At 44.7% G+C, this 24449-nt stretch overlaps 1 protein-coding gene across 3 annotated transcripts in view; it reads right to left on the bottom strand.

The window, feature by feature from the left end:
* ap4b1 (adaptor related protein complex 4 subunit beta 1) overlaps nt 1-24449 on the bottom strand; it is a 73625-nt gene that overhangs the window by 47628 nt on the left and 1548 nt on the right. Inside the window, exons 2-9 of one of the 3 annotated variants that reach the window (XM_068007303.1) lie at nt 22347-22477; nt 21709-21856; nt 20215-20711; nt 18048-18131; nt 17866-17969; nt 17129-17336; nt 15341-15619; nt 11130-13927 (exon numbers count right to left, since the gene is read on the bottom strand). In XM_068007303.1, the coding sequence (XP_067863404.1) occupies nt 13512-13927; nt 15341-15619; nt 17129-17336; nt 17866-17969; nt 18048-18131; nt 20215-20711; nt 21709-21856; nt 22347-22477 (1867 nt within the window). In that variant the 3' untranslated portion in view covers nt 11130-13511. Of the gene's footprint in view, nt 1-11129; nt 13928-15340; nt 15620-17128; nt 17337-17865; nt 17970-18047; nt 18132-20214; nt 20712-21708; nt 21857-22346; nt 22478-24449 lie in introns of those variants that run through there. The other 2 variants (XM_068007304.1, XM_068007305.1) reach the window with 2 other exon arrangements.

Below are 24449 nucleotides of genomic sequence, written 5' to 3' on the forward strand. Positions count from 1 at the left end.
CTTGGAGGGGAAAGTGCAGGTGGTGTTGTTCCCATGTGCCTGCTGTTCTTGTCCTAGGTGGTAGAGGTCACGGGTTTGGGACCTTACCTTACTGTGTAAGATTCTCAGTGTTTGTATCTGCAAGTACCATGTAACCTCTAGTCTGCATTCTGCAATGTACCACGATGGGCTGAGAAAACATGCAAACAGTCAAAGAGTTTCAATCCCTTGGTAATGCTGGAACGCGCTAACCAACGTGATGAACAAATGCCATTAGCAGCTTTGAAAAACAAGTTGGCTCAGTGCTGCGATACTAAGTCGTAAAGAATGGAGGGCCTCAGGTTTGATTCTCAGTCCGTGCCGAGTTAGCTGATCTCAGCCAGAGCTAAGGAAGCGAGAAATCAGTCAGGATTCCCGTTATCATCAAATGACTCCCGCTGGAAAGTGTGTGTGTGCACATCGGGTGAGGACACGTCCTTCATGGGTGAATAGCCTGCCAATAACTCGCTGCCAAGGCTCACACATGAGAAATGAGCACTTGAGTGAAGTTCTGGAGGGCTACTGCCACCCGTGGAACTGTCGCCAAGTACGGGGTCAGCACCTTCAGGAGAGTAGGAGGCAAAAACAGGCTCTCTCTTGGGCATTTAACTCAGCCACAATCACCATCTGCTTTTTGCTAGAACCGTCAAATATGTGGATGTACAAAACCTTCCTCTTCTCACAGTATCCCCTGAGCAATCCTTCTTCAGCAGCACCTCCCAAACCCACTGCGTCCCCCACCAAGAAGGACAAGAGCAGCAGGTGCAGGGGAACACCACCACCTCCAAGCTCCCCTCCAAGTCACGCACCATATCCACTTGAACATATATCACCGTTCTTTTATTGTTACTGGGTCAAAATCTTAGAACTCCCTACCTAACAGCACCATGGGAGCACCTTCACTACAGGAATGCAGCGATTCAAGAAGGAGACCCACCACCACCTTTTCAAGGGCAACTAGGGATGAGCAATAAATGCTGGCCTGGCCCACACACCAAGAATGAATTTTTAAAAAATTGACATTGGGTGAAGGTGGAGGATCTCTCATTATTGTAGGGATTTGAGCTTTGACAGGTTTCAACGGTAGCTCCAGTGGGCTTAAGGATTAATGTCTCTTTAAAATTAAAAGAGATGTTTTTGTCCAACAAGCCCAAACACCAATGTCATGTATCGGGCAAACAAGTTGAACCACATGCTGCTTTTGTGATGTAAATACCTTTCAAAGCGAGTCTATGTGATAGAACAGGAAGCCCAGATGGTTCAGATAGCACTAGTCACTACAAACCCTTAGACCGGCTCATGTGAGGGATTAGGGCGGTGGGGTTAGCCTGACTCTGTTCACAAACTGTCATCATGTAAACCTCACTGTAACGAGGACACACTCTCAGGTTCCACCACAGGTGTTTTATCTGTATGCCTCACTGAACATGTCTGAAAGAGGAAGCCATTGTTTACTCCCCACCTGCAAGGGGCACCCAGGAGCATTGCTCCTTTGTGTTTATTTTTCTAACCCTTCTACTTAGTTTGCATGTCAGCATTTCTCAGGTTTTTTGTGCAAACTGGCCGCTAAGAGAGACCCTGTTCCACTTTGCGACTGCACTGTAATCGTCCTAGGTGTTAGCTGTGGCTCGGTTAGTAGCACGCTCGCCTCTAAGTCAGAAGGTTGTGGGTTCAGGTCCCACTCCAGAGGCTTGAGCACATAACTAGGCTTCAGTGCAGTACTATCAGAGATGTTGTTTCTCAGATGAGATGTTAAAGCCAGGCCCTGTCTGCCCTCTCAGGTAAATATTAAAAGATCCCATGGCACTATTTGAAGAGGAGCAGGGGAGTTCTCCCTGGTGTCCTGGCCATTATTTATCCCTCAACCGACATTACTAAAACAGATTATCTGCTCATTATTACATTGCTGTGCGCAAATTGGCTGCAAATTTCCTACATTACAACAGTGACTACACTTCAAAAGTACTTTGTTGGCTGTAAAGTGCTTTGGGATGTCCTGGGGTCATGAAAGCCGCCATGTAAATTCAAATCTTTCTTTCTTAGCAGCGTTTGGACTCCCGCAATAGGTGCTGAGAACAGTTTCTAATCTGGGTTCAGTTATGCGAGTGAGCCCGGATCAGTATGACGTTGGGAAGGTGTCTTACATCAGAAATAACATCACAGCATCCTAAAGTAAGGCAATGGTTGTGCTATAATGCTGTACTAACATTTGGAACAGCAGTAGTTATCTACCAGGATAAATGGTGGGGTGATTACCATTAAGAGGCTCCATCATAAGTACTGACTCTTAGCTCACCCCATGGTTCGCCAGTATCTAGAAGAAGACAGGTTATGACACTTTGGGTTGTGTAACCCTTGAGCACTGATGAAGTGCACACACCCCAAAATATCATAACATCTTTTCTCTTTACGGATGTTGACTGACCTGCTGTGTGTTGGCAGCATTTTCTCTGTTTATTTCATATTTTTCAGCACTTGCAGTTTTTTTTCCCCTTTTTATTTCACCCGATGGTTCAGTTCATCAGTACGGTGCCCAGTGAGGGACCGAACCACCAACAAACCAGGAAAATCCCAAGTTCAACCACTCACTCTGTCTGTCTGTGTTTGAATGATCTGATCTCAGCTAAGGCAGCAACAGGAGACTGCGACAAGAGAGCATCAACACTTCCGGCCCAGGGACGGGAGAAGTTGTCCAGGTTTCCACCTCTCAATCACAGTACGGTGACAGCTGCTGGAAAATGCGGAGAGGACTGGGTTTGTCTATGATGCCACTTGCAGTTGAATAGCAGTGAACTGCAGTGATCACTATCTAGCGACACAGATGATAAATAGCCCCTTGGGTGAGGAGCTGGAGGACCGACGGCATCGATGCAACCGAATCTTAGACTTCAGATGAGGAGGGGGAAAGAACAATCAGCTCTGTTCCTCTGATATTTTCTTCCCCCAGCACGTGCATGTGTCAGAATCGTGCCAACATTCACTCCGCAGCCTGTTAGAATCATATAGATGAATCATAGAATCATCTATAGAGGGATATGGGCCAAGTGCAGGCAATTGGGACTAGCTTAGTGGTATAAACTGGGCGACATGGACATGTTGGGCCGAAGGGCCTGTTTCCATGTTGTAAACTTCTATGATTCTATGATAGAAAATTTATGGCACAGAATGAGGCGATTCGACCCATCGTGTCCGCGCTGGTCAAAATGAGCCACCCGACCTAATCCCACTTTCCAGCATTTGGTCCGTAGTCCTGTAGGTCACGGCCCTTCAGGTGCACATCCAGGTGATTTTTCAATGAGTTGAGGGTTTCTGCCTCTACCACCCTCTCAGGCAGTGAGCTCCAGACCCTCACCACCCTCTGGGTGAAAAGATTTTTCCTCAGCTTCCCTCTAATCCTTCTACCAATCACTTTAAATCTATGCCCCTGTTGGAGTGGGCACATGTCTCAGTCTGCCACAGCTAACACATCCCCCGCCATGTATGTCACTCTGTTCCTCTGCAGTAATTCAGCAAGTATTAATTCAGACTGAAGTACAGAATAGTGTTGGGTTTGTGTCAGACGGCAGTTCTGCACACATTCAGAAAGTATAGATAAAGCACTCTGCATTTACATAGTCATGAGACACAGTTGTTCATCGGTCAGATTAGGAAGAGCTTTTCGGTAGAACAACTGCTAATCTGCCAGTGAAGGCCGTTGATAGTGCAGATGCTGGCTGTTACTGCACGAACTCTCACTCCATTAATCAAGCCTGGTATTCAGTATTTTATCAAAACAAATTGTAAATGCATCTATTACCACCTACATGTAAATGAGACCTATGCTGGTGAAGTGGCTACTTCAGATGAAAGCTCCAAGCTGCCTCATTTCCATTACTCGATAAATATTAAACAAAGCAGGGCCTTTTAACAAACGGCTTCAAAGTCCAGGACCTGAGTGTTAAGATTGGACTGTTGTGCAGGGAGTACCTGCAACAGGTATAGGCCCATCTCAGGCACCCAACACAAGCTGGTTTCCACAGGGGGGTAATTTTCACCTTCACCACTTGGGCGCTAAACTGGTGAAGCAGATCGCCCGCCCGCCCATTCTAGAACCAGCACAAGTTAAATTTCAATGGGATGAAAGTCAGGCAGGTTCTAGGACAGGTGACAACTCCACTCTGCCAGTTCACCGCCCAAGTGCTGACGGTGAAAATTACCCCCCAGATTTCTACGGGCTCTGATCAGCTTCAATTTGCATGGGCAATTTACACAGTCTTAGGCCCCATTGCTGCTGCCAATCTGCTGATGGTTTTTATATGGTCCCAGCTGTGAAATGGGGCCTGGAACAAAACAGGGCGTTGCTTTATGAAGAGTCTAATTTATGGTGCAGAATATTGCCTATTGGAGTCAGATCTATGATGATCAATAAAATAAAAACTGCAGATGCTGGAAATCTGAAACAAAAACAAAAAGTCCTGGAAATACAGGGCAGGTCTGTCAGCAGCTCCAAAGGCCAGGTTTAGGTCCTGGATACAAGGCCCTTCATCATTCCCAAAATGTTAACCTGTCTTTTCTCTTCGCAGGTACTGTTACAACTTCCCAATCATCAGTGCAAATAGGACTATAAATGATTCATGTCAGGCATGTACCAATGCTTCCATTCTGTCCAGCTGTACACAACAGTGTAACATGAGAATATCCCACACATACAGAACTTTGAATGAGGCAAAATGCATCACAAACATTGAAAGAGACTGAATTTAACCTAGATCAATAGTGAGCTGAATCTGATCTCCCAGGTAAACAGGGTATCTGTGTGGGGGGGGGGGGGGGGAGGGATGAATAATCTATTCATTGCCCACTGCTGTCGTAAGGTAACCTGAGATATCTCGAATGCAATCTACAGCCGTTTCAAGACTTTGATATATCACTGATAAGGTTTCTGTCGCAAAGATTGTAAAAAGGGAGAAATATTCAGAATGTATATACGTGGCTGCACTGACATTGTTATGGGCCCATGGATTGTGGCAGAAACAAGGACCAAATAACGTCTTCCAGAGGGCTACATTATTCAATACTTAATTGCAAGTTTAGTGACAAATGTGGACCAAACCGATTAATAGTTCAAGGCTGCTTGCCCCACGATTTTCTAAAAATGCTTATTTTAAGCACTCTGTCACATTTAGGAACATTAGGAACAGAAGTAGGCCATTCAGCCCTCAGGCCTGCTCCACCATTCAATTAAATCATGGTTGATCTGTACCTCAACTCCATTTTCCCCACCCTTGATACCCTTACCTAATGAAAATCTATTGCCCTCAGTCTTGTTGATTCAGCTTGTCCCATTTTTGAAGAAATCAATTTAAAAATGACTGGATGTTCCTTTTTTTTGGTATAAGGGGAGAAATGCCCATTTTTTCATTTTAATTTACAGCCGGGTAAAGGAGTCACAGGGATGCAGTTCCTGAGATAAGATTTAGTTAGGTGTGGAGGGGGTGCAGGTAACAGAAAGCTAGCACTCATGGCACATCTGCAGCGATGGCCCTTTAACACTTCTCAGGGAGCTGACGAGCCAGTTAACCAGGATAAATTGTTAATGCAAATATGGGGTGTGCAGTTTTTTGTAGATAGTGGTTCAATGAGAACTGAGAAATGTCTGTCAACAGCCAGGGCCCACGGATACTGATAACCTGTTACAGAGAAATTCGAACAGCTTTTCGGCGGGGAAGGATGGCCTTCAAAACTCCTGATGAGGCTCAGACTATATGTCACTCAAAGAGTGACTACGCTATTAACTGCTTGGAGAACCTGGCGGGAGGTCCAAAGGCATCTTAAAGAGCATACAAATATGGCAAGAATATTTCTGTAATGTAACAGCACAGGACATATATGGATGTAAAGGAAAACTGTGGTTATTAAAGTTACTGACAAAAATGATGCATTCGCACCAACATTAACCAGGATGCTACAACCGGATAGGTAAGAGCAGTTCTTTGGAACTGGATAACGGAGGTGGGGTGTTGGGTGAGGATGGTGTGGTCAATCCTGTGAAAGGCAGCAGAGTTACAGTCACAGAGATTGTCATTTGTGACTTTGGTAGGGGCCGTTTAGTGCTGCGGGAGGGTAATTGGAGGGATTCAATCATGGAGTAGTGGGAGAGATGGGCACGGAGCTGGGAAGTGACAACACGTTCGAGACCCTTGGAGAGGAAAGGGAGTGATGGCAATTAGCAAGGGCGGGATTTTTTTTTGAGGGGGGTGATGACAACAGTTTTGAAAGAGTGTTGAAGATAGTGCCTGAGGAGAGGGAAGCATTTACAATTTCAGCTAGCATGGGGGCCCTACAGTGGTGGCTGGTTTTGATACAGGAAAATACAAAAAGCAAAATAATACGGTTTACTAGTTTTCAGAATTTGCTTTGCATGCAGAAATCGCTCAAACTGATGATAGTCACAGGTTGGATAGCTTTGATCAGGAACCACATTTTCAGAAGTTATAAGGTTTTTTAAAAAGCTACATTCATTGTCACATGTTGACAACTGCCAAAGGGCATGAAATGGATATAACTTTGTCTTTTACTAAAAGTAATATAGTAAAATGAACCCCATTCTGTGAAAACAGGAAATCTAACACAGAGCAAGTGAAGGGAGACCTGCAGCAGTAACACAGCACACGCTCGATAAGATCTCTGCAATACCCAAGGCAGCCTGTGTGTTGAGATGTGTTTCAGCAAGAGATGCAAGCTGCATTTAACAATACAGACTGTGGTATTTTAAATGTTACCAGGTATTTTATCTCATCAGACTTCAATGTAAATGGCTCCCCACAGTAATTGGGCAATAGATAAGTGAATACATGTTTATCATGCGTGAAGCCGGCAAGTGGTTAAGAAAGACCCTGATGTAGAAAACAGAGACAAATACAGGTTTCCCATTCATTTTTGCAATCAGACTTTTAAGTTAAAACATCTTTTAATTAATTGCAACGCTTCTTTTTCCAATGGTGTGCCAAACAGTTTTTCCAAGTTATCAGTTTGGCTCACTTGCCAGCACTCTCACCTCAGTCAGAAGGTCGTGGGCTCAAGCCCCATTCCAGGGTTTTGAACATATAACCTTAGGCTGATTTAGGGTGGCTGGACTGAGGGAGTGCTGCATTGTCCGAGATGTTTTATTTCAGATGAGAAGTTAGACTGAGGGCCTCATCTGCCTGTTCACGGAGACACGAAGTATCCCATGGCACTTTTTGTAAAGGGAGTTCTCGGCCGACATTCCCCTCTCAACCAAGGATAGTTTAATATGGTTTCGTGCGCACACTGGCTCCCGCGCTTGCCTACGCAACAGTGACTAGATTTCAAAAAGGAATGAATTGGCTTTGAAGAATTTGGCTGCTCCACAGATGTGAAAGGTGCTATTAAAAGCAAGTTCTTTCATCCTCTTCCCTTCAACAACTCTCTATAAACTCCAAGTTATTGCTTTGGTTATGTTGACAACTGGGGCCTAAGCTCAGGCTCAGCTTTTGAATCCTCGCAGTTCAATGGAGTTGAGCCACTCTGTTTATACTGTTAGACATGGGTCACTAACTAGGCTCGATAGACTAGCTTCTGAGCAGACTGGAAATCTTGAAAATGTAGAGTTGAAACCACCATTTCAAAATATAACAGTCCATCTTTTGCACTTTACTTATCACATGGAAGCATTGCTTAATAACATTAAGCCTTTTAATGAATTTTCCTAAGCAGCAAGGCAAACCTCAGTACTGAAGCTATGCTCCCTACCTCCGTGCCTGTTCCATTCTTGTCCTGACTTGGTAAAAGGTGGAATCCCTGATGCAGCGTGTGTCTGTCTGTGTGTGTGTTCACCATTTCCGCTAGCGTGGAAGTTTCTTTCAACTTCACATCAATTTTCTCCTCTCCCCAAGGCACTGCACTATTAAGTCCAATCCTGTCCTTACACACCATCCATGCACAATTGCCTGGAGTCTCTGTATAACGATTGGGAGTGGAAACTTTGGGTTATTTTATGTCTCCTTGACCTAGGGGCATTGAGGCAGATTGTAGTTACCCTAGCGCTGTCTTAGCACAGCTGGTCAGTGAGGCTCAGCTACTCAATGGATAAACTTACAGGGCGAACTTTGAGCTTTACAGAGATCCTCAGTTTCTTACTGACTAATAATTTATTACATAGTGAGGCCCTTTATGGCTGACAATTCTCACAAAATGAAACATTTTTCCTTTGCCCAGCTTTCTCCTTGTTGAGAATCTTTTACTGGGATAAAGTTCCAGAGGCCAGCCAGTTTCGAACACCTGGCCTAAACAGTAATTGTTTGGGAGAGGCGCTAGGTAAGAGCTCCAATTACAGTGCCCCTTACCACCAACCCCCCCCCCCCCTCCCTCCCTCCCTCCCACCTTTCCTCTGCTAAGATCAGCTGCCGCAGCACTACCGGGAATCAAACCTGGGTCCTGCTGGTTCTCCAACAACTCAAATTTAACATTCTCATCCTCATGTTCAAGTCCATTCAGGGCCTCATCCCTCCCGATCTCTGACCTCCTCCAGAGCACTAACACCCCCCCCCAAGAACCCTGCATTCCTCCAACCCTGGCCTCTTGCACAGCTCCTACTCGCTTCAACCTTCTTGGACTTAATGCTCTGGAATCCCCTCCCTGAACATCTCCAACTACTTTAAGAGCATCCATAAAACCTACCTCTATTACTAAGTTTTTGGTCACTCCTCCAAGTAGCTCCTTTGGCGGCACCATTTTTGTCTGATTATGTTTCGATGAAGCACTTTGGGGTGTTTTTCTACGTTCAAGACACTGGATAGTTGCAAGTTGTTGTACGGGTCAGATGCTCAATCATCTTTTTCAGTAACTGTTTTGAAAGATTGGCATGGAGATGATGGGTGGTATAGGGATCGGGAAGAGAAAGAGAGGACATCTGGGTTTGTGGCTACTGCCAGTTTATATTGACATGCAACTGAATAGACACCAACATTGAACCTATTCCCTGAGGGGTGTCTGGGCTGTTGACAATTCATAGTAACAGAGGTCAGATTGCAGTCAGTTCTGGGCAGAACCCAATGTCGGTTTGTCACTGTAATCACCATGGTGATGCTTGCAACTTCACAGGAGCCGGGGACAGAACAATAGGAGATTCTGAACAGTAGTAATGCGATTATTTACTGCGAATTTTGTAACCATTCTCTATGCTGGAAATACACAGGACAGTCAGCACTTGCAAAGAGAAAAAGACAGATGTTGACACTGCACCAGCCTCTTCCCTTTACAGATGCTGACTGACCTGCTGTGCGTTTCCAGCATTTGTAGTTTTTCTTCCTTCTACATTCCTACGTTATCCAAATCATTAGCGTTCCCGCTGGCTCAATGGATAACTGCATTGCCTGCTGTGATGTTTAACTGCAAGACCAGCAACAACCTGGGTTCAACCCCCAGTCTGTAGTTGGTGATATCTCAGGCAGGCAGCAGTAGAGGGCACTATTATTGGCCTCATGGACCAGAAACGAGGACAGGAGAGAGGTTCAAATTCCTCTTCCTGATCACTATGCAGTGACCCTTACTGGAAAGTGCTCGAGTTAGTGTTGATAGGATCAGTCCCAGCTGTGATGCCCTCCATAGTCAAATAGCCAAACACAGTGTCAACTACTTGCATGAAGAATGGACACTAGGGTGAGGTACTGAAGAACTGCTGGCTCCCATAGAACTGTATTCCAGTATGTGTCTGTGCCTTAGAAGGAAGAACACACCTGGGGGGTAAGAGAAAGAGAGAAGGGAAAAAAGCTACAATAACAAGAAACTGGCCAGTAATGAAATTATTTATATACATGAGGCTTCAAATGTACCTTGTATGTAGGTCCAGCAAGGGTCACTGTATAGTAATCAGGAAGATACATTTTCTCCCCTCCCCCTTTCTAGTGCTGCGGCCAATAATAGTGCCCTCTAGAAAAGTCACAAAGATCTGATTCTCCATCTAGACCCCTCCTCACATCCACTCCTGAACAATGCACGATGTTCAATTCTAGAATCATTTGATCCTTTTTACTGGAGCTGTATCAGAATATACGTCACTACAGGAAATGTAATTATATAGCATCACAAACCAGTACTTTCAAACATAAAAATACTCCATCAATTTTAAAATGTGATATTTTGGATTTTTTTTTTAAAAAGTGAGAACAACTTAAAATAAACTGCATCTCACGACAAAACCAAGCTTTAGAAACATTAGTTACACTCGGTTATCGGTACAACTCTCTACTGCCATCTGTTGGTAGTAAACGTTCTCTGACTGTGCTTCTCCTTCCAAATGTCACAATCCAGACACCATCACACGGTTACAGATGTAAAACAAAATTAAGATGCTGGTATCTTCTGACCTGAAACGGACAAGCACATTCTAATCTGCAAGATTCCGTGAGCAATCAACAATTTAACATCCCTTCTTTCAGCAGCACATCTTGCCCCTACAAAGGAGCTCAATAATCTTTTGGCTTTTCTGTTTTTATTTCACATTTCCAGCAAATGGGAGCTTTTTTATTTGAACAATTAAACTGATTGACCAGAGCCTGTTTATTTAACAACTAAACTCTGTGACGTTAAAAGGGATACAGTTCCATGTTAGCATAATAGATAGGTCAATTTCCAGTCTTTATAAAGCAGTGTATCGTTCAACTGTGACCAGCACCAGAGTTCAGCTTGTATTTTATTACTATTGAAAACTTAAAGATGCCAAAAGACACAGAAAAGGGTTACCATAAACTCTACAACGACAATAATCACCTGTAAATCCCTAGTGCTATTTGGTGAGCTGTGGAACTCGCCAAAGAGGGATCACGTGATCTAAGGATTCTACAGAAAAAATGGTTAAGAGTTCATTCTTTCTCACTGCTCGAAAAATACACCAGCCAAGAGAGGGGTGGGGGTGGAGGGGTTGGAGATCAGAAGAAAGGATGCTTTGCCCGGTGCTGTGATCTTAATGGCTTATATTGCACTTTTTAAGTTTGATTGTGCCGCCTTAATGCAGCTTCTCAGTTAATTGCAAGGTTTCATTGGAAGTTGGGGCAGGTCACTTGTCATTTGCCTCAACTACGGTGTGAATCAAAGGAGATGGGAATCTGAAAGGGGGGGATGGAGCATGTTTATTTAAATAAGCTCTTCCTGTGGTGTGTTCCTTCCTGCTGCTACAATTAAAAAAAAAACAAAGTGCACACAAATTTCACAATGTGCTTATTGAGGCATTTCTAGCAAATCACTTACTTTTAGACCAGTAACTTTCCATCCTGAACTGAAAAACACATGCAGCAGATCACACAAAGAGCACTGTTCCTTTATGTAAATAACAGTATCTGAAAAATCACAAACACACCTTTCTAGTAAAATCCTTATATAAACTTTGGGTGAAGGACACAATTCTGCTTTCTCCACAATTGCTCACAATGCAGAATCATGTTTATGTAAATGGTTCCTGGGATTGTACCTGAATACAAGAAAATCCTTCAAATATGTTCTTGGCACAGTATCAAATGGACTGGCTCTTAAAGTTTCTTTTTGCAGGACAATTTTGTCCCAGATGGTTAAGTGTGCCATTTGAGACATGTCCGCAAGTAAGCGACCCAGCAGGAGGGCTGATGGAGACATCAAAACCTGCCTCGGGGGCAGATTACACTGGGTGCCTCTGATGATGAAAATGCTAGCGACCCATGAAACCAAGTGGTTCTCAGTTGACTGGACTTGCATTGGATTTGCAGTCTAGGCTCTGGCGGAGGGCAGACTCACTTCAGCCTGCCGGTACACTCAGCAAATACATTTGCGGTACTGCTGATCTGTACAACTTTCCACAACAGGGAGGTCTGCAACCAGATCAACTAGGTCGTAACTGAATACCCAATGGAATTGTCTCAATTACAGAACAGTCTCTATTAGAAAAGGCTCCGTAATACAAGTGGCACGGGACATCACAGCTGTCACTACTGTAGAATCCTACAAAATGCACATCTGTTTATGTACAGGGTGCAAAATCAAAACTGTTTCCATCAATACATCTGAAATCTGATCAAATTAAAATTTGAAGATTGGCCACAATGAACAAGCTTCTGTGAAAGCTGATCCACCAGCAAACACCACAAGCTCAGTATTGACCAAACTGGGCTACAAAGATAGGAATTATTCCCATCTGGCTAGGGTTGTGCACTATAGCCATAACTAAAGAGCTGCTTCTCAACCCCCCTTCCCGTCACTGAAAAGCCTTTTAATCGCTCTTCCAATAAAGCTGGGACACAGTGCCATGGGCATCAGCAGCTCTCAGGCACCATTCCTCACCTGTTAGCTTAGACAGTACTGGGATGGTGACTGTGGAAGGCATCACAGCAGAGGCAAGTCCTGTCCTCACACAATGACACCAGAGACCTTTCCAGTGAAAGTTTTTCCATTCCACCCCTGGAGCAATGAGATCAGTTGTTGTGCCCCTACCTCACAAACTGAGGATCGAATCTGGGACATCCCTGGTCTGCATGGCTCAATTCCAAACTGAGCAGTGCATTTAGCCATAAAACTATCCAAGGAGCTACTGAAGAAGCTTAATGTACAACTTAAGTAAGCTCTAGTGTCAGCTCAGCTCATTGGTAGCACTCTAGTCACTAAGTCAGAAGGTCAAGGGTTCAAGCCCCATGACTTGAACACAGAGTCTAGGCTGACATTCCAGTGCAGTACTGAGGGAGTGCTGCATTGTTGGAGATGCTGTATTTCAGATGAAACATTAAACAGAGGCCACATCTGCCTGTTTAAGCAGATGTAAGTGGTCCCATGATACTATTCGAGGAGCAGTGGAGTTCTCCTGGTACCCTGGCCAACATTTATCCATTAACCAACACTACCGAGACAGATTAACTAGCCATGCATCCCATTTGCTGTTTGTGGGACCTTGCTTGCACAAATTTAATGCCTTGTTTTCCTTCATAAAAACAGTGGCTGCACTTAAATAGTAGCATATTGGTTTTGAAATGCTTTGGAACATCCAGAGGAAGTGAAAGGCATATAAAATGCAAGCTATCTCTTTCACACCCCTGCCCACAGACCTATATTGGTTTGCAATATGCAGTTTTAGATTAATTTTTTTTATAGATGTATAAGCTTCCAAGGAACACATGTAATTTTTTTTGCCTTGGCTGCATATGCACATTCCTAACAACTGGAGTTCCAGGTACTGAGTCCACTTAGAATAAAATGTTTACTAGCCACATTACTGGCTTCACCATTGCATCTGGCATTGCTAAAATAAAATAAATACTTGTGTATATAAAGTGCTCTACCACATCAACACATCTCAAAACTGTTTCACATGATGAATCACTTTTGCAGTCCAGTCACTTATGTAGGCAAACACAGCAGCTATTTTGCACCACCAATGTCTTACAACAGCAATGAGATAAAAGGCAGAACTTGGTTTCATCTCAAACAGCGAAGAGGGCGTTCTACTTCTGTGGCTACTGAAGTGTATTCAAGGTCTAACCTTCAGTCTCGCCCAAGGTTTGTATCACAGATTTAACAACAGTGATGAAACTGTTGAGCAGCTCTTCGCTGCTATTCTCCTGTTTAACAGTAATCTGTAGGTCCTTCTTGCCTGTTTCAATTAACAGTTCGGTCAAAAACAGCGACCCAGTCTCATTTCTGGCAAACAGGTACGCCTTCCAGGGCTGGGCTCCTGCTCGGCTGATCGCAACGGGCTGGATGTGAACAAACTGAAAGGCAGACTGGATGGCATCGGGGTGTGGATCTCTGTGCCAGTCCACAGTCACAACTTTAGCAGCTTCCAGACGCGCCCAGTACTCCTCAAAATGCTCCGGTGATAGCTGGGCACTGGTCTCCAAACTGACTGATCCAGAGCCTAGGACTATCTCATCTCCTTGCTCTGGGCTTGAGTCTTTTCAGAAAAAGAACACAGAAAGAATTACACCAGGCACTTCTTACAAAAAGCCAACACAGCAGAACACACAAAACTAATGTGAAACAATGCACATTATTGGATAGGAAATGCCTTTTTTGCCTCTCTCCTGTAGGTAGCTGCTCGTGCAGAGATATCAAAAGTTCCAGGATTCCTTCAGTACCTTGCCAAAGTAGACATTCTTCACGCGTGAGCCTAGACAGCAAGTGTCAGTAGGGTATTCAACTGTAGGGGGCATCACTGCCAAGCCCTTTTCTCAACTAATGCCCATACACAAGCACTTTCCAACAGGAGCAACTGGATAGTGATCAGCAAATTATTTCCCCTCCTTAGCCCAGGGACACTATGGCCAATTATAGCATCCCAAGCGCTGCCCCAACTGAGATCAGTTAACTCAGCACAGGCTGATCAAATCTGGGACATTCTGGTCTATACAGCTTCATATTGCATTGGTGCCACCTCTCCCCACTAGATTTCTGGGGGCAGCTGAACATTTAAAGCATGGTGAAACAAAGCAGCGTGGATACAAAATTGGCTAAGGGACAGAAAGCAGAGAGTAGTGGTGAACAGTTGTTTTTCAGACTGGAGGGAAGTGTGCAGTGGTGTTCCCCAGGGGTCAGTATTAGGACCTCTGCTCTTTTTGATATATATTAATGAACTGGAGTTGGGTATAATTTCAAAGTTTGCAGATGACACAAAACCAGGAAATGTAGTAAACAATGTGGAGGATAGTAACAGACTTCAGGAGGACATAGACAGGCTGGCGAAATGGGCAGACACATGGCAGATAAAATTTAATGCAGAGAAGTGCAGTGATGCATCTTGGTAGGAAGAATGGGGACAGGCTAAATGGTACAATTTTAAAGGGGGTGCAGGAACAGAGAGACCTGGGGGTGCACATACACAAATCTTTGAAGGTGGCAGGACAAGTTGAGAAGGCTGTTAAAAAAGCATATGGGACCCTGAGCTTTAATAGTGGCAGAAGGGTCAGTAACCAGAAGACACAGATTTAAGGTGATTGACACGAGGAAACATTTTTTTTTAACGTGAGTTGTAATGATTTGGAATGCACTGCCTGAAAGGGTGGCGGAAGCAGATTCAATAGTGACTTTCAAAAAGGAATTAGATAAATACTTGAAGTGAAAAGATTTACAGGGCTATGGGGAAAGAGCAGGGGAATGGAATTAATTGGACAGCTCTTTCAAAGAGCCAGCACAGGCACGATGGGCCAACTGGCCGCCTCCTGAGCTGTACCTATGATGCCACATTTTTTTTTACTGTAAATGTCACCCTTTAAATATTTTATGCAAAACTCTAGCAAGATGCATTAAAAGATGCAAAGTGTCTTCGGATCATCAACACATCAGACAGCTGTGTCTATTGATTCCTTACCTGTCTCATCTGAATTTACTGCTGATATCCGTAGGATTTCTAAGGAATTCTCTTTCTGTGCTGTTAAGCAACTCCAATATTCTCGACCATAGATCGGAATCAGTGTGTTAAAGTCTTTTGCCCAGGCACTGACTGGCTCGTTGGCTTGACCACTTATTACGCCCAAGGATGGATCAGAGCTCGGCCCACAGACTACTCGCTTGACCTCTTCAACTCCTTGCTGAAGCAGCCGATAATACAGCAGACCACGATCACGCACAGCCATATCCAGCTCCTCCTCTGTCAATAAATCAACAAATGCATGTGGTGAGAATAGCAGCAAGTGGCGTGGTTAATCTTAGAAAACCCAGTTGCTAGCTTAGTTAGTAAATGCATTGCCAAGTTTAAATTGTACCATAAACCCAGTAAGACATTTGAAGAATCAGGCTTAACTGTGCTGCACCTACAGTTGTTGAATAGGCCACCAACACTCACTGGTAAGACTCACACATAATAATGGTCTTTTGGACAAAGTACTGGAGGGTGACCAGCACATGTGGAACCAAGGAAGGGTTTCTGGAGGGGAAAGGGGAAAATTGGCTGGGAGGCGTGGGGAGGATAAAAATTTGGGAAGCAACAAACTGTCAACAGGAACAAGTTAAGGTCTAGGAAATTGCAGCCTATAAATTCATAGGACCCTCCAGTATATTTTGTTTATTCTGGACATTCTATTTCATATCAGGAAAAGTTCAGTGGTTACTTCAACAGGGAAAGAAGAATTTCTAGAGGAACAACCCCTCCACATTTCTCCTCCCAATGCCTCTTTGAGAATTACATGATCGTGAAAATATTCATTACCATTTAGGAAAATAACATCCAGCTCCCACGTAGACCTGCCATTTTGGGTTTCTTCCTCTCCAGGCCAGCCCAGCTCAGTGAGCGTGCCACCTACCTGACTGATGGGTGGTTTTCCTGGGCTCGGACTGCCAGGCTGATCCAAAGTTGCAAACCTGGTTAAAGTGCATTCAGCCTTTTTTTTGGGACTTAGGTATCTCTTCCCCGTTGATGTTGCTGCAGCAGGCCAGAGGGAAGGAGACTTGAAATTCACAGTTTTGAAATAAGCAGTAACGAAGGTTTCTATAACTAGGTTCTTGTTTTGTCATGAACAGTAGAGGGAATACTGTGAATAAGACTGCTCTCCTTATGCTTGCCTGCTCTTTTAATCTTAAATCACAAAAAGCCGCCAACACTTTACTTCACCCTTTGCCTCATGCCCGGCTGCTGCCTTTGCACATCTCAAAATACTGACTCAAACCAAATAAACAATGTCCACGCTGACCGATAAAGAATTTGCCAACAATGTGAAGCCCCACATCTAAAGAACCCCCAGCGACACCTTTGCATCAAGTATCTGGAAGTTCCTCCTAAATAGTTCCTTCCCCCCAGTACGTGTCCCACAGCAACCGTGCCTCAATGAGACATGGGTGCAAGTAACAAAATACACCAATTTGTAATAGTCATCCGAAAAGATCACGTAATAATGAAGTGAAACTACTGCAGAGTTACGTACCTGAGGTTATTTCTGATTGCAATCAGGTTACAGATTCTTCAACCTTTTTTTCCCCCACTGTAAGCTCACATACTGAAGAATGGCCACTGGTGTCAGGCACCCATGGGACCAAATCCCAAGCAGGGCCTTTAGGACAGGAAGGGGAGAAAACTGCCACTGCTCCCCCCACCCTCAAAAGCACACAGAGCTAACCCCAATGACAGGTATTCAAGCGATTCTGCCATTAGCGCTATCCTTACCGATAACATAATACAGCAGTCTGCCCAGCACATCTTGACATTCAGCTGGTCGACTCAGGAACAGGCGTACCATCGCTGTGAGCAGCTCCAGCTTCACTGTGGCACAGGTCTCCATTTTCACATTATCCACAAACTCCTCCAATACATAGGGAGCATTGGGAATGTGCTCTCCGTGCATCCCGAGCAGCCAGATTAGGGCCTGCTTCCCCTGGTTTTGGTCGGGGGGGGGGGGGGGAAGAAAGAGAAGAGAGGGAGATTTAGTTAATTTGTTTAGAACAGAATCATTCCCATAAACATTATTTTTAATCCTGCACGTCTCCATGGGCTAAGCGGCCCTGCAACAACTTGCACAAATGTTATTCATTTTGAGAGTGTTGGCAGGCTATTCTGCCGGGGGATATCATACCTGAGCCCAATCTTGACCTTATCTGACATCCACACAGATTCCAAGAGGCTACTGAATAGTAATCAGCAGTGGAAACCCTAGCTTATTTTCCCCCTGCCCCTTCCCAGCCTAGGGACAAGACCAAATGCAATGACTTGGCTAAGATTGGCTAAATCAGGTTTTGAACCTGGGACGTTCCAGGTCTGTGAGATTGGCTAAACCAGGTTTTGAACCTGGGACGTTCCAGGTCCGCATGGTTCAGTACCATGGCACGAGGTGAATGCCTATGCAGGCCATCAAAAGACTTAAAAAAATAAATAAACAAACTGCTACCTCATTTACGTTAACCTACCTCACTGTCGTGGATGTTCTCCTCGCAGCCTGGTAGTGCCTGACACACAGTCATTGTACACTGGGGACACAGCCATACAAGGTCGCGAAAAGTTTGAATGACAGCTTAAGACAAAGAGAGCGAGAGACAGTTTAGTTTAATATTGATTAACCTAATGGCAGGACACTGGAAGAGTGCTGTACCTGAAGTAATGTGTTCCTGCTTGAGGCCCAGCAGCCCCGTTAGAATAACCACACACTTTTCACTGTACATCCGTGCAATTCGACCTAGGAAACACAACACATAATTCACATAATTAAAGAGAATGTGATGGAGAAGTTCCCTGTATTAACATTAAGATATACTTTCCATAATACTTTCTGGTCCATATTAACCCAAAAGCACTAGTTACAGCATTTGTGCCACCTGTATGAAGTTCTTTATTCAGCAGGACAAGGGTTAAAATAAACTTGAGCTGTCAATGGCTCAGCTGGTTAAGGCAGCAAATAAGTGGGCTTTACAGACATGGGAAGTTCCTGCTTTGATCCCGTGTCTGTGCTGAGTGAGCGAATCTCAACCAGGAACATCAATAGGACTGTCAAAACTGGCCCATGTGTTCTTGAACCAGAGGGACATAAAACAAGGCCTGGGCTCCCGATCCTGCTTGCTATCCAGTGATTTTTGTTGGAAGTGACTGTGGAGACATCGGGTAAATGTTGAAGGGGAGGGGGAAGAGAAGGTCGGTGGTGACAGGGGTCAGTGGTGATCCACCTGCCAGCTGACACATTCTACATAGGCTCACACAAGTACAGCCCACCTGCGTGAGGTACCAGAAGGTGACCCCACAAGGAATCAACACCCTTAGATGGGGGAAGAGGACAGAAAATTGGGAGAAATAAAATAGAGAGAGAGAATACATTAATAGAGAAGGGGGTCCAGTTCAGTCAATAGTTCAGTGTGTTACTGCATGTGTTGTGGTACTCAGCTAAATTGTCAAAGGATGGGAAAATCCTGATCAACCGTAGAGTGCTTTGGTCAGACCATACCTTGTGTGCTATGTCCAGTTCTGGTCCACAAGAAAAACATTCAAGCACTGGAAGCAGCGCAAAGAACAGCCATGAAGCTGATACCTAATGTCCCTAGGAGATGTGAGGAAAGACGAGAGAAATGGGCTTTTCAGCCTAGAGAGGGGACATCAGGGAGGTAATCATATAGAAGTTTATAAGATAGTTAATAGTATGGAAAAAGTAAACACAGATTATTAAATTGCAGGAGTAGGACAAGGGGACTCAGGTTCAAACTAGTAAAAGATAAATTTAGGACCGATGTCAGGAAATTTTTGAGTGCTCAACACATTGAACAGACTCCCAGATAGAGTAGTGGAGGCAAAAGCCTGGAATCATTTAAGAAGCAATTGGATGCTGCAATAAGGGGCACTGTAAGTTCTCTCTCGATTGTTGGGCCAAATGGTATCCCTCATCTGTAATTACCTTGCAATGCTGCAACTGCCTCCAAAGCTTAAAAAACATTTCTCCAAATCCATGCTACAACTCAGAGACCTTGTTATCAAATGAACACATTTCAGTCCAAGAGACCTGATACTGTCGACCTCAAAATTTACCAAATTAGCAGGCATACGAGGACTATAAATCACTATAATTACAACAGAGCGGCAGTACCAAGGTCCTGTTGGTAGCACCGCTGTGAAGTGATTATATGTAGCTCAGCAGCACCACCAGCAGGAACTTACTGGTATAACAAATAGAGTGTCCGACAGAAATGGAATCAAATGATGTTGGTAGCTGAACACAAGATTTCTCTGGTAATTGAGAAAAACGCCGCCCTTGGCCTGGGTGTATGTGTGTGTGTGGACGGTTGCTGTTTGCGAACTCGCAAAGTGCAGTGGCATGTGTATACAACTGCTGAGAGGTTTGCCCATGCTCAGAAGTTCTGGGCTACAGCTGTTTGTGCCAATCGAGTGTCTCTACACTAAGATCAGTACCCACATGGTATTTCCCAGAAGAACCTAGGGCCGGCAGGTCTGCTAATGGTGGGGGGGTAAACTGGCCCAGGTTGGAAACAGAGCAGGTCAAAGCCCTCTTCCCCCATCCCATACACTGTGCTGCTCAGAAGTGGGTTCGCACCTGTGAATAGTGCAGCCGAGCCAATACAGCGAGATGCAACCCTTTTCCCATTCTTAGCTTTACAACCAAAAAAAATTGGGGCCCTCAGATGAATTTGTGTGCACTTTACCTCAGTATAAATTAGGGGTAATATATGAATGTTGGTTTTTTTTTTAGGTAACTATCCAATTGGATTCAGAGGACAGGTTGAAAGGTGTGAACGTGCAAAATGGATGGTTTCTTTCACCTATATTTAAAATGGCCATCTGGGCTAGCTCTACAGAAATGTCAGTGCAGTAGGTCTGAAGTTCCTCAAGTATCTGCTGGACATTCTCATCGTTCACCAGGTCACGCAGGATCTCCATCTTCTGGTATTTGATGTAATTCGGTTCAGAGTACGTGCAGAAGAACTTCTTGTAGTGGCTGCTGAAGTGTCCAGGCAAGCTACGGAGGATCTCCCGTGCGTGACACAGGCCCAGGAAACACAGCTCGTGACATTCAGAGGTGCAGACAGTCAGCAACGGCCCTTTAACTCTTTCCAGAATGTCCATCTGCACATTGGGGAAATCTTCGGCCAAGAGGAGGAAAAGTTTGGTGGTTGCCACGACAACACTGGGATGGCTGCTCTTGAGAAAGCCATCAAGTATGTTCAGAATAGCGAATACTTCATCTTCAGCTCGGGTCCTGTAGCGAACCAGGAATGTCAGCACTTCACTCTGCCCCCAGTGATCCAAGTCTTTCATTCTAAACAAAGACATAAAATGGAGTAGAATGCCTTAATAAAAATGCACCATCACTCTATCATTTTCCTTCTCATCCTCCCCACCCCAAAACTTTGTCCTCCTTTCCTAAAAGCACATACTTGTGCTAGGGTATTGTCCCACAGGCACAAGCCACTCTTCTGTACTTTGCCCAAAAGGTACCCAGATAATGAGTGCTGGGAGGCTATTTAAACATAGGGGGCATAACAGGCGAGTCTAATCCTGCCCTCACGCACATGCACTTTCCAGCAGGAGTCACTTGATAGCAATCTGGATTAGAAACCTTCCACCCGGAAAGCTCAGCTAGGTTTGGTAAAGAGTCAGCCAGGGTGCTCACTCTTGATGACTATCTAGTAACTCGTGCTTGATAGTATGGATGGCAGGGGATGATCAGGCGCCACTATAGTACCCCCACCCTCCCTCCCTCCCTCCCTCTTTGTCAGGGGTATATGTATTATAACTGTAGGATGCAACCTGTGGAACAATTCAGAAGCTCTTCATTGCCACCATTTTGACAACAGATTAAAGAAAAATCTCCTACTGTATCGCCCCAAAAAGAGAATACTGGACAGCACTTCTCAAACCCACGACCTCTACCATCTAGAAGGACAAGGGCAGCAGGCGCATGGGATCACCAACATCTGCACGTTCCCCTCCAAGTCACACACCACCCTGACTTGGAAATATATCGCCGTTCCTTCATTGTCGCTGGGTCAAAATCCTGGAACTCCCTTCCTAACAGCACTGTGGGAGAACCTTCACCACACAGACTGCATGGGTTCAAGGTGGCGGCTCACCACCACCTTCTCAAGGGTAATTAGAGATGGGCAATAAATGCTGGCCTTGCCAGCGACGCCCACATCCCATAAATGAATTTTTAAAAAAGGATGGGTAGCAAAGGAATTTTATTAGTTTTTTTTTTAGGTGTTGTTCTCACATGCAACATTTAAAACATGTCAGTGCAACAGAATAGAACAAACCTGTTTAAAAGGTGATGTGCAATTGGCTTGTTGATGACTACACCCCCTTCATGTTTCAGGATTTCCTCCAACGCTCGCAAGCAGTTCACCATAACAATGGGGTCCGGGTCACGCAGCATAGCATACAGCTCATTTACTACTGCTCCATCTGTGGGGGGGGGGGGCGGGTGGGGGAGCACACAAACAACAGAATAATCCCAAACTACGCGCTATGATCAAAACAAGGCTTTGAACAGGATTCCTTTTTTCTCCTCCTCCAACTTCCACCCTCCTATTCTGAAGGCCCACTCTATCTTCACTCACTACCACCTTGTCCGAGATCAACTAACTTGACACAGATTTAGGGATCATACTTAAAACCCTTCTGGTCCGTATGACTAAAGAGCTGATTATAGATTATAAGTCATTACGCACATTCTGATTTTACCAAAAAGGAACCTGCAGTGAACAACACTTTCAGCCAAGTTTGGCTGTCCCCATGCAAGGACTTTTATAATAAAAAAGTACAGTAACAAGACCTCGCTCAGGTAAATCTGATTGAGTTTTAAATGATCATCTTGAGCATACTGTCACACCCCCAAAAAACTGTAAATCTGTAAAATACTTTAATAAAAGGAACAGATTGCTTTTCTACTTACCAACTTCTGTGTCTCCCTGAAGATTCTGCATTTTAGCACAACCCAGGACTGCTGCTCGCCTGACATAGGATGCTTTATCTCTTAATCCGTTCAATATTGGCTGCTGAATGTACTCGCTTATACCAGGCATTCTAAACAAAAGACAGAGATCACTTGCTCAGACTCACAGCGATCCTGCACTTCCTCTCTGCTGTTACAGTTGCACAGTCTAGTTATTTTTCCAAGCATTAAGAATTGACCAGTACTTTTGGTACCATGTGATGCAGTACGTCAGATACCAGCACACGGTCCATGAAGTCACCCTGTTTGTAAAGCACTGTCCTCTGTTGCCATCAGTCTGATAGATGGATTCCCCCTCCCATCCACAGTTACGCATTGTGTTATACCACCACTCCCTGCGTCTGACTTCAAGAGGACAGATTCCGCCCTACTGAATTTCTTCCCCTCACCCCCAACGTTCTCCCATTTTCCCTGAAGATGTTGACTCTTTATGAGGCACGGAGCCAGCAGTCTCCAGCACTGCTCTCAAATGGCCATTCTTTATGTGTGTTTAGCACCAGGCTCCATGACTGAGGGGGGGGGGGGGGGGGAGCGAACTGTGAGGTACACAGCGCCACGTATTATAACATTTTTATATAAAATATTAAAATTGTGATAACACTAAGACATTGATTTGCTATTTGTAACTGTAAATCTACTAACTGTTACTGATACAGGACAGATGAGAAGGCAAGAATATAATGAAATTAAGTCTTTCCCCCTCCTCTGCTGAGGGAGAGGACTTTTGCAGGCTGCAGTGCTATGAACTCCGACAGTCATCTATTACCTCACCCATCTGGCTATTCTTCCTTTGTGGGCCTGGGCTCTGAGCATTGGCAGGTTTTCAATCACAGCAAGCGGTACAGCCCAAACAATAGCCCTGAATCTCAAGGTTAATGCTCTGGAGATACACGAGCTCAGCAATGCAAGTTGGGGCTAACTATTTAGTTTTTTTTGGGGGGGGGGGGGGGGGGGGGGGGCTGTTCCTATGTTTCTCCTCCCCCTTGACACAGTTGTTACAGAAGTAGGCAGATGGAGAGGAAGATACAATCCATTGGAATTCCCACTAGTTCCACTTTTGGGGCTCCCAGCATACTTTACGCCTGCATGAAGTGGACAATACAATACACCGTACTGGCCATGTGATAGGAGTGGGGCCCACTAAGTTTAGAAAGGCCCGTTTCCACACGGTAGCCAGTAGCAAAGCAACCAGCTGTCCTAAGGACGGTGACCTTCTTGGAAACTAGCTAATTTTTTTTCCCGCACTGAGGGATTTTTCAGCTGGACCTGCCAGCAGTTGAGCTCATCAGCTGGTCAATGCTGCAGTTTCCTCTCCTCCCCACTAGCAGCCACCCCAATTGCACTGATACTGGCAGAGGTTCCCATCCATCCTCCCACTTTGTTCAAATTGCCAAGCCAGCAATTCAGACCGGGTCAGGGGGTATATCTGGCCAGCACCCTAGAAATCCTGATCAGCCACTGTGGCAGAGCGGTGTTACATATTTAGGACCACATGGACTCTCCAACAAGAATAGCCCAAAAGCGAGCAAGTCTTATCACTAGACAATTCTCAGAGTTGCAAAAGAATCTTAAAAAAAGTGGATTGGGGGACTGGGAAGTGGAGTAGTTAGACACTGGGCATTCTATTCTGGGATCTGGGTATATGTCAAGCTCAGACTGATGGGAGAAATGTTTTTTTGACTGAAAGGGTCCTATACAGCATATGGTCAGTCTCAAAAACAATTCTTAGTGAGCATTGCAAAATTACACTTAATTTGGCATAATCACTAAGGGGCCCAAGAATGACTACTGAAGAACATGGAAACAGGTTATGCTGGTACAAAGAGGGACTGTTCCCTAGTGTCTGGGAGCAAGACATGTTGGAGTAGAATAAAAGGAGCATTACTTTGCTTTTAACCATATTAATCAGAGTTGGGAGTGCTTCATGCTGACACTGGGCACATGAAATGGAAAAGGTTTCTTCACCATCTGTCATCCTTTATCTTGATTGGCACAAAACAAAATGCAGCTCAGAACATCGGAGGCTACAATTCAGGACAGTAG

The sequence above is a fragment of the Heptranchias perlo genome, chromosome 27 (assembly GCF_035084215.1).
Source record: "Heptranchias perlo isolate sHepPer1 chromosome 27, sHepPer1.hap1, whole genome shotgun sequence".
NCBI classification, from domain to species: domain Eukaryota; kingdom Metazoa; phylum Chordata; class Chondrichthyes; order Hexanchiformes; family Hexanchidae; genus Heptranchias; species Heptranchias perlo.